The 11,336-nt window shown below is 36.5% G+C and overlaps 1 protein-coding gene across 1 annotated transcript; it reads left to right on the forward strand.

Annotated features, from left to right (window-relative positions):
- The first annotated feature begins 3,701 nt into the window (after window positions 1-3,701).
- MC5R (melanocortin 5 receptor) lies at window positions 3,702-4,679 on the forward strand. The gene has a single exon (XM_070942409.1). It carries the CDS (start codon window positions 3,702-3,704, stop codon window positions 4,677-4,679), a length of 978 nt encoding a protein of 325 aa, XP_070798510.1.
- The last annotated feature ends 6,657 nt before the right edge of the window (window positions 4,680-11,336 follow it).

The raw sequence follows: 11,336 nt of genomic DNA on the forward strand, positions 1-11,336 counted from the left end.
TGTCAATCAGCTGTGCTGTGGGATCCTTGGAACCTTTTTTTTTCTTTTCGAAAGCATTTTTTTACTACCGGTTCTGGCGAATAGGTAATAAAAAATGCTTTAAAAAAGTAAAAAAAAGGTTCCAACAATCGTGCGGCGCAGCTGTGATGAGTGATCATCGGAACCTCTTTTTTTTTTACCTTTTAAAAGCATTTTTTTTACTACCAGTTCACTCGAACTGGTAGTTTTTATCACTACCGGTTTCCCCGAACTGGAACGAACCGGTAGCATTTCACCCGTTTTAAACCATCATAATCCTGTAGCCTACCTTTAGTTTGAAATAAAGGTTGGTGAGAAGGTAGTTGACATACAACTCTATTTGGATTTCTGTCAGTCAGGATTCCGGACTATAGAATGGAAACTGAGGTGGTTGTTTATTTGGATAATCTTTGATAGGACTGGGATAGAACAAATACAGTCCTTCTGAATCTGATGGGTTCCTCAGTAGCTTTCATACCAATTCATTTCAAGGGTTATGGCATCCTAGATTGACAGTGAGTGGGACACTATATTGCCATAATTCTTTTTCTTCTTGAAGGACCAGTCCCTGTTGATGATTGGGGGGGGGGGAGGAGCTCAATTCACTGTTGGGTGCCACATGCTTGGTCCTTTCTCATCTGACCAGGTATATAAATAATACCTGGAGGCTGGTAGATCAATGGTGGGTTGCTCCCGGTTTGGTCTGGTTCTATAGAACCGTTAGTAAAACTGGTGGGAGGCTCCGCCCACCCACCATGACTTCATCATGAGTGATCTGCGCATGCGCAGAAGCTTCTGCGTATGCATAGAAGCATGCACACACATGCTCCCATTGCGAACCAGTAGTAAAGGTAAGTAGAACCCACCCCTGGACTGGATAGTAAAAAAAAGCAGCTAAGGGTTAACCCTAGCAAGATAATATAGGCTGTGAATTTAAAGACCAACTGATTCTGGGGTTAGCTCATTTTACTTCTGAATGGGGCTTGCTTCCCATCAAAAAGAAATGGCTTGCAATCTGGGGGGGTGGGTCTTCTTGTATTCATGGCTCCTCACAGCAGGTGGAAGCTGTAGCCAAGTGGGCATAATTTTGTCTAGTGTACCAAATGTGACCTTGCCTGCAGTAGAAGATATTGGGAAGTTCCAGATCATCTTGTAGCTGGACTATTGTATTTTGATCCACATGGGGCTGTGCTTGAAGATAATCTGGAAATTTATGATACTCTGACACAGTATGTGGTAGTTCAGGTAGTAATGGGTTTGCCTAAATTCACTCAGACCCACTATAGGTTTACATTGGCTACTAAGATGCTTCTGGGTAAAATTCAAAATGTTGGCTATTACCTTTTAAAACCCTATATCGATAAGAGCCTGAATACTTGTAAAGACTTGTAAAATGTCCCATTACTGAGTGATCAGAAGTTGAACCCTATCATTGAGACATCCCTCTTATAAGGAACTGGTGTCCTCCTTATTGAGCTTTTGAGTTGCCCTGAAGATAAATCTCTTCAGGAAACATTTGGAAATAATGAAGATTGATTGAATGGTGCTATTAGGACAGGTGTCTCCAAACTTGGCAACTGTAAGACTTGTGGACTTTAACTCTCAGAAAGGTGGCTGAAGAACTCTGGGAGTTGAAGTCCACAAGTCTTAAAGTTGCCAAGTTTGGAGACTCCTGTATGACATAGCATTTTGATTATTATAATTCTGTTTTAATGGTTTTTGTTGCTTCATGTGTGCCATTCTAAATCATTTGGCGCTGAATATAATTATATAATTTAGAACAAAGGAGCAGAGTGCAAGGCATAGTATCCAGGTAAGTATTTTTTTCTCCAGATGTGATTTTTTTTTTCACATGCTGAAAGACTGAGCTGAGTTGTGAATTAAAACTAAACAAATAGTTTGATCAATGAGAATCTAAAATATATATATTCTTTTTAGCTTTTCATGAAGTCTTTTAAAGCCAGGCTTTTTGGAGGTTTATTGTCAACTGATTTAGTATGTGTAAATTTTAGAAATTTATTTCATCTTTATTTTAGCCATCATCTGTAATCTTTGTCACAAACAATGTGTTCAGAGCATATGCTGGGAAAGAGAATTCAATTCTCATCCATCTCCATTCAGGTTAGGCTGAAGATTTTTGTACATGGTCCACTCCAATGCAGCATCAGATCAGCGTAGTAAAATTGGAGCACTCTAGCTTAGTCATTAATATATGCTAAATTCCAGGGTTTTCCTTATTAAAGACAGCAAACAAAGCTCACCCTGTACTGAGGTTGATCAGGAGGCATCTTGTGTATGATCAGAAGCTGACACTCTGTTATGTGATGTCAGAAAAGTGCCTCGATGCTGTCAAACATGCTGGATCTAAAGGTTTGAGATCTCTGATTCAGATTAAACCCCTGCAGAGTATATATGAGAAAGGCTGTTTTTAAAAACAGAAAACCCAGTTCATTAAAAAAAAATGTTTACAGTTCGGGATAGGAAAAATGGGAACAATATTATAGGGAAGCTTTCTAATAACAGAGCAGGCCTGGGAGAAGAAGGGGGTGCATCACCAGTAGCTGCCATGAGGTGGCACTAAGCATTCAAGTCTGCATCTTTGGGAAGTCTGCGAAGTTAGGTGAAAGGAGGAATATAGGAGGAGCTGAAGCATTGAAATCATTTTACTCTTGAGACTATAAAAAGGAGGACCTCAGTAACTAATTTATAACAGCAGCAGCCCTGTCCTTTTGGATATGCATTTCTCTTGACATGGCACTTACACCTGCAAATAACCTAAGAAGCTTTGATGATGTAAGAAACAGGGCAAGAGAAACTTCTGACATCCTGATGAAAACATACGAAATCTGAAGAGAAACAGGATCAGAACAAATAACAGGACTTGGTAAATAGCTAAAATTCTTATCTACTCGCAAATTAAGCCTTTGGGGAATACTGGGATTCTTTGAATATTATTGCTTAGACAAAGAATATAAATATGTTGTCAACCTGAATGGTCTGCGCTGTTTTTGATAATATTGCTGCTGTGTCAAAGAAATTTGAGCTCAAACATCCATAGTGAGGCTAAAATTCTGATGAAACTGATGCATTGTGTTAAAGAACAAGAAAAGCTATATAATACACATTTGAATATCAATATATTATTAGAAAATATGCTGCAAAAAAGCTGACATACAAGTATCATTCTTTCATAGACTGAAAGATCGAGGAAAATATTTAAACCTTTTGCTTTATGGTTTAGTAGACAATTAAAAAGAAAATCACACTGTGTATAATTTAGAATAGCGAGGCTGATCCATTATGCAGTATTATTTGCTAATCTAGCAATGTTAGCATATTAATATTTCCTCAGATCCATAAAAAAAACCATCCATCAGTTGAAAGTAGTTGGATTTAGGGGAAAGGAAGGAAATCTTTTTGGGGGGGGATAGACGAGTGGGAGATATATTGATCACCATCATTGCCTTTGGATTCTTGTATTCCATATTTATTCCTTTCTTCCTAACCTTAAGCTCAGAAACAATGTCTTGAGATTCTACTTCCTCTCTTGGTATCAGATTACTTTTGGTCCTTCTCTTTGCAGGAACTTCCGCATTTCTGGAAATTGCCTTTCCAAGGTTATGTTCTGACAAGCCTCTCAGACGGAAAAGACCATCTTAAAAAAGGCATAATTGCTAACAGAGATGAATTTGTCCAACCATCCCAACACGTTAGACTCGAACTTCACTGCTCTTGGGAACAATTTGGCCATTCCCACCACCGGGACCAATCCATCAACATGTGACCAGGTGGTTATAGCAGCTGAAGTATTTCTCATGCTTGGCATTGTAAGCCTTCTTGAAAACATCCTTGTCATCTGTGCCATATTTAAGAACAAGAACTTACATTCTCCTATGTATTTCTTTGTATGTAGCTTAGCAGTTGCTGACATGTTGGTCAGTGTGTCAAATGCCTGGGAGACGATAACTATATATTTGCTAAACAACAGGCATCTTATTATCGAAGATGTTTTTGTACGTCACATAGATAATGTTTTTGATTCAATGATCTGCATATCTGTGGTGGCTTCCATGTGCAGTTTGCTAGCTATCGCCGTTGACAGGTACATCACCATCTTTTATGCCCTCCGTTATCATAATATCATGACTGTGAGAAGATCGGGACTCATCATTGCATGCATATGGATTTTCTGCACTGGCTGTGGAATCATCTTCATCCTTTATTATGAATCAAAGTACGTAATCATGTGTCTCATCACAATGTTTTTCATAATGTTGTTTCTCATGGTTTCTCTCTATATACACATGTTTCTTTTGGCTCGTACTCATGTTAAGAGGATAGCAGCTTTGCCAGGATATAATTCTGTCCATCAAAGGACTAGCATGAAAGGAGCTATCACTTTGACAATACTACTGGGCATCTTCATTGTATGCTGGGCTCCCTTTTTCCTCCACCTCATCCTGATGATCTCCTGCCCTCAGAACCTCTACTGTGTTTGCTTCATGTCTCATTTCAACATGTACCTCATTCTCATAATGTGCAATTCAGTGATTGATCCCTTGATCTATGCTTTTCGGAGCCAGGAAATGTGGAAGACTTTTAAGGAGATCATATGCTGCTATAGCATAAACATGGTCTGTGGATTACCCAGCAAGTATTAGAAAACAGATATGGATCCCATACTGTAAGAACCTTTGAGAAATAACACTTAGCCTAAATGCAGTTACCTGAAAGCTCATTCAGTGATGCTTATTTGTGAGTAAACATGCATAGGATTGTTAGTTTACAAACTAAATTATTGATTTTATCTTGTTCCTTATGAACTGCTACACTTCTAACTTGTGATCCTTGTTGACAGTCTGTGTGGGAAACGAGCATTTTTTCATGTTTGTATTGCCATTTTTGGATGATTTTATCTTCCTTGAGCAAGCATGAATGTGGTATGTGTTAATTATTTATAAAGATGCAAACAGTTGTTTGGTTTGGTAGGTATATAGAGTAAATTGTCTTTGTACTGCTAGCAATCCAGATAAGTCTTTTAAACAACCAATACTTAAGAATCACAAAATGTCTTTGCTGAACTCTATGTACAAATGCAATTTGCATATCATTTATAAAGAAATCAGTTATTCATGGGAAAAGAAGCCAAAGTATTAAGAAAAACATAATAGATTATTCAATGTAAGTACAATAATTTAATATTCGTTTAACATTTTTAAAGATACCTAACTCTATGACTATGGGTCATATAAATTATTTCATATTTACTGATATCTCTTCTATTGTGTCCTTTTCTTTTTCTTTGAAAAATAGCTAAGAATAACTTGCCTTCTAATATTTATAGGATAGGTGTGTCTTAACTGAATAGTGAGGGTTAAACGGGAATGAATGCTGCAGGTGGTCAGTGGTCTTTGGCTTGATTGTATGTATTTACAGCCATTGCTGCTATACTGCTGTTTCTCCTGAATGAACCCTGATGGCGCAGTGGTTAGAATGCAGTATAGCAGGCTAATTCAGCTCACTGCCATGAGTTTGATCCTGACCGACTCAAGGTTGACTCAGCCTTCCATCCTTCAGAGGTTGGTAAAATGAGGACCCAGATTGTTGGGGGCAATATGCTGACTCTGTAAACTGCCTAGAGAGGGCTGTAAAGCACCGTGAAGCAGTATATAAATCTAAGTGCTATTGCTAAGTGCTATGTCATATGTCTGGGATAGACAGCATAGGACAGAATTCATCAAAGTCAATTGAGGCATCTTAAAGCTTCTTCATTGCTTTAGCAAGGAACATCAGATTATTTAGATGCTGCTGTTTATTCGTGGTAAATCCCTATTATTGCTACTATTTTTAAAAGCAACAATTTATAATTGTGCTAAAATAAGATGCACCTTTTATTTATCATTCAACAGTCAATTTAAGCATACTTGGCCCAATGACTACATACTACTTTTAAGTGTGCATTTCCTATTAATTTGAATGTGGGCTTCTTGAGCCAGCATTTACAAAAATGAATTGATTTTCTTTGAAAATAAAGACATTTTGAATATACAAAGTGTTGAACTTTGTCCAACTTTATACATACACTAGAAACAGAGATAGATATGAAGTGTGCCAAAATCAGAAAGGGAAGTAGACTATATTGGGAAAAGTGCTAACATTTGAAGCAAGTCTTTGATTGCAAAAACTATACATTTTATTGGAGATAATGGCAAAGTCTGAATGATGCTGAGATCCAAGCATGATTTATATTGTTTCCCCTAAAAACATATACATATACATATACACATACACATACACATACACATACACATACACATACACATACACATATACATATACATATATACATATACATATACATATACATATAGTGTTTTTCTATCGAGACACCTGGTCTATCCCAGCATGTGGGAGGGAGCAGCGAAATATAAATTTGATATAATGTCACATTTAGAATACCTACGTTATGATTAAAGTGAAGCATTTTTATAGTTCTACTGATTTAAGTGATAAAATTAAACACATGGTGATATCGGTAACAAATTTGATTGGATTTAATGTTGGCTGGATTAATATCCCAGATTTTTAATTGCTCAAGGAAGACAATTTTAAAATCCATTTTCCTATTCATCAGCATGCATTTCACAGTCAGCTTAACTGACTAGGATGTTGCTAGATTTGCAGTTGTTCCAAGGTCAATGTTCAGAAATAATAAGTTCTATTTTCTTCTAAGAAATGTACAGCAAGTTCCACTGTTATCCTTGGATGTCATTTCAGAAAAATGTGGATCAATAACTTGTAGAACTAATACACTTATTGTAGAATAAGTGACAAATGTTTTTCCTTAAAAACAATGTAGTAATTGCCAGATGTTGGCATGGCAAATAAGTGTTATCTAATAATTGCTTAGTAGGTTGTGGGAATGTGTAGATATAACATATGTTGGTTATAGTATTCCAAGACACTAATTAGCAAGCTAATTAAATATGAGATAATATGACAATAAATGAATGCCTTCACTGGTCATGTTCAAACAGCAGCTAGACAGTAATACATTCTTCTTCTTCTTGTGCCATATCTGACATCAGACATTGATGATCATGTTGGCAATCCTATTTTTATCAAGAGCCGCATAAAAAAGTGCTGTTGAGTTTTGTCCAAACCAGTCCCTGATAATACATTGGTCTGTTTTAATTCTGGTTCCTATTCTGAGCAGAGGGCAATATACGATAGAGAGTCACCCAAGTCTATGATTCCATTTTTTGTTGAAAATACACCAAGTCCTGTAGGAAATGTAATACATCTGTAAGATATTTTTCTGATTATAAATTTTAAAGTAACAAATTACCTATTTTATAATTTGTATTTGAAATATTCTTTTAGTTTTAATGCAGAAAGGTAAGGTAAGTTTAGAAGAAAGTTTTGCAACTCTACAGAAGTTCTTATTGGAAACTGTTTTATTCAAATCTCCTTTCAATGAAACATTTGGTTGAAAACAAAAATATGATCGAAGTATTACCAAAAAGTACAATTAAAAATTTAATTGTACTTAAATGAGCAAAGAAATACAATGTTTTAACAGTATATATAACATATATAGGTTCACTCAGATTCAGTAACTTTTTATGTACTGTATATCTCCTAATGTGTTTGTGATACTGAAATGCAATAGAAGCAGGTGGATTACAGTCTATTTTTTTTTTTAATTTTTGATTTATATGCCGCCCTTCTCCGGAGACTCAGGGCGGCTTACAATGCGTTAAGCAATAGCCTTCATACTTTTGTATATTTATACAAAGTCAGCTTATTGCCCCCACAAACTGGGTCCTCATTTCACCTACCTTAGAAAGGATGGAAGGCTGAGTCAACCTTGAGCCTTGGAGAGATTCGAACCAGCAGTAAATTGCAGGCAGCTGTGTTAATAACAGGGTGCGTAGACCACTGTACTATCAAGGCTCTTCATATTTTCAGCCTTAAGACCATATGTAATACTATTATTTTTTTTCCCAATGGTACCCCAAGGTTATGAATGAAATACATTCCCATAAAAGCAGAATTATCCTACAATGTTCAGCATGGCTGGAAATTTGAGGAATAGCAGTTCCAACTTATTTGCCTAGGAAAAGCTGCTATAAGTGATTCTTCAGATTCAATTTGCTTTTAAATAGATTACCATATCAAATTACTGACTTAATGAAGGATTTTGAATAATCTTGTTTTGTTGAAATGTAACTCTCATTGAAATGATTGCATTATCTCAAGCCCTACTCTGAAAAGGAAATTATATACTGCTATGCAAATAAATACTTTGTGTTGTAGTAAATTTCATTATAGGATGAAGATTGAAGAATTTATAATAATACAGTAATGTCTCAAACAGAAGGCAGTATTTGAGTTGTTGTAAAAGGAAACCATGCATACTCAAAGGCTATTCAATTTTCATGTGATATGGACTATGTTGTAAATTGGAATTGCCACATGGGAAATGTGAAGCTGTATAAATTTGCTGAATGTATGTTGGTTAATCTTTTTGGAATTTTACTTGAAATAAACATGCAGGCATTTGAGCTAATAATTAAAATAATTGGAATGAAATTACTTCTGATTTGCATTATTTTGCCTGATCAAGGATGGCTCCTCTTAAAGTCACTGGTAAACAAGTTTTTAAAATTTCATTTTCAATTTTTAGTAAAATGTCTGTGAGGAGTAAAATTTCAAACTTTCTTGGTTCAATTTAAATACATGTGGTAAATGGATCCATTGATTTTGGGTTTCATTTCTGAATGCAAAGAAATAATTATTAAAAATCACATAACAAATTAGAAATCAGAAAGTATAAATTTACCAAAGATTGGTTAACAATAACAATAGAACTTAAACACATGCAAATATACGTACTCCTGGTCAAACTGTATGCTTTACCGAATCCCTAAATGAACAGAACACTCCCTGCCTAAATCTTAAATGCAAAATTTTCTTGCAGTTTTGAATGTAGATTCACTATTTATGTGCACTTGACTTCTTAACGACTTCACAATTAAAAAAAATGCAAATATAGAAAGCAGAATCTGGGATACTATTTTTAGTTAGGGACAGTCCTCAATTAATGCTGGCAATTGGGACCAGAATTATCATTGCTAAGTGATGTGGTTGTAAAAACAATGTCATGTGACAACACCAGTTAGCGATAGCACTTCCAGCACTTCCAGTTGCTGTTAAGTGAATCACTGTGGGTTGTTAAGTGAGGATGTAACATGGTTGCCATTTATAACCTTCTACCGTCTTCCTCATTGACTTAGCTTGTGGGAAGCTGGTGGTGGTGGTGGTGGTGGTGGTGGTTTTGCAAATGGTGATCATGGGTTTCTTTAACCATTGTAAGTGTGAGCCAGTTGCCAAATGCCCAGATTATAATCATGTGATTGCAGAGGTACTGCAATAGCCAAAACCACAAGGAGTAGTTGTAAATACCACACGTTCCACATTGTTGTAAGTTCGAATGGCTGCTGAATGAGTGATCAGTAAGCAAGGAGTGTCTGAAATACAAGTAAGCCTCGTCTTATGACCACAACTGAGCCCAAAATTTCTGTCGCTAAGTGAGACAATTGTTAAGTGAATTTCTTCCCATTCCCCCCACCTTTCTTGCCACAGTTGTTAAGTGAATTATTGCAGTTGCTAAGTTACTAACAGAGTTGTTGAGCAAATCTGGCTTCCCCATTGATTTTGCTTTCAGAAGGTCACAAAAGGCCCTGAAGGTCACATGACCCCGGGACACAGCAACTGTCATAAATATGAACCAGTTGCCAGCATCCAAATTTTCACCACGTGCCCATGGGGATGCTGCAATGGTCATAAGTGTGGAAAACAATCATAAGTCACATTTTTCAGTGATCTAACTTTGAACGGTCACTAAAGGAACAGTTGTAAGTCAAGGACTACTTATACTTTCTAAAAGCTTCACTGTTTGAGATTTCTTCACAAATGTTATTTGCAACTGGGGTCTACAAAGGCCATTTACAAACCTCTCCTTTTCTTCCTGTAAGTATTTCAAGGCTGTTTTGGAAGTAGGTTTTAGCTTGAGTATTGCTGAACTATTTAGCCTCTTTCCAGCTTCAATTCCTTCTCTGAGTAGAACAGGGGTGTGAAACTTGTTGCCCGTGGGCCGGATGCGTCATGCACTGGCCACCCCCACCCCCATTTTAACAAAGAGGAAAAAAGTCACAATACATCATATGATGACAACGTGATGACGCAAGTTTGACACCCCCGGACTAGAAGATTAGCTTTGAGAATATGTTGGTATTTAGTTGAAACCATGTAGTTTTTGCACCCATACAAAATGCTTTTAATGTTATTGACTGCCACATAACCACCAACATAATAGAGCCCCATCAAAATTTTAAAATATTCTACTCGTTGAATGCTACTTTTTTTGTCTCCAAAAAAATTGATGATCTTTTGCAGAGGTCATCAATTCAATTTTTGCTTTATAAGTCTACAGTACTTTATCCCAAAACATTTCTGGCTTATCAAAGTGATATTTGTGGGACTTAAATGATGACTTATGATGAGGTTGTTAAAAAGTTTCTGTCTGAAATTTTCCTATGTAGATTGTTGGGTATGCAATGCTGCCTTGTAGATCTGTGACCAGCTACCCTAATCTCAGCTAAATTTTTCATCAGGGTGTTGGAAGAAAACAATGGATTCAGATCTAAGCAGGTTTCACCAACTCTAATAGATATTTTTCTTGATGGCATAGATCAGGGGTGTCAAACTGGTGGGCCATGGGCGCAGGCCACGCCCACCCCAGCTCCATGAAGGGGAAAAATGTCACAATACATCATGTAATGGCAATGTGACGCCACGAGTTTGACACCCGTGGTATAGATCTTGCTCTGACTTAAGCTGTTTCAAGTAACTTCAGTTTTTAAGAATGCTTATCACAACTTAAATGCCTAGTTGGGAACAATTAGAGAATTTTTTTATAACCTTTCCTTGTTGTGTGAGAGTTAATTAACTTCATGTTCAAATGCTCTGACAGCTGCTTAGAGGAGTCCACAGTGGTTGAAAGCAGACAGAATAATAATCACAACCTGAGAGATTAGAAGGGTCAGAGAATTTGTTCACCTGTGAAATTATCTTCATCTGACTAATTATAGGCCTAACAAGTTAATTACCATTTTGGGTCTTTTTAAAACTTTACATATGCCAAAATATCACTACACCAACTGGAAGCATGTTCAAACATCTACACCATATTCATCATTTTCTTATTTTGAATTAATAAACAGATGCCAATACATAAAGGATGCATTCACATT

This window comes from Pituophis catenifer, unplaced genomic scaffold (assembly GCF_029215685.1).
Source record: "Pituophis catenifer annectens isolate HBS135680 unplaced genomic scaffold, rPitCat1.0.hap2 SCAF_3, whole genome shotgun sequence".
In the NCBI taxonomy this organism is placed as follows: domain Eukaryota; kingdom Metazoa; phylum Chordata; class Lepidosauria; order Squamata; family Colubridae; genus Pituophis; species Pituophis catenifer.

What these genes read in the sequence shown, in the direction of transcription:
- MC5R (XM_070942409.1), top strand. Translation starts at nt 3,702, where the DNA reads ATGAATTTGTCCAACCATCCCAACACGTTAGACTCGAACTTCACTGCT.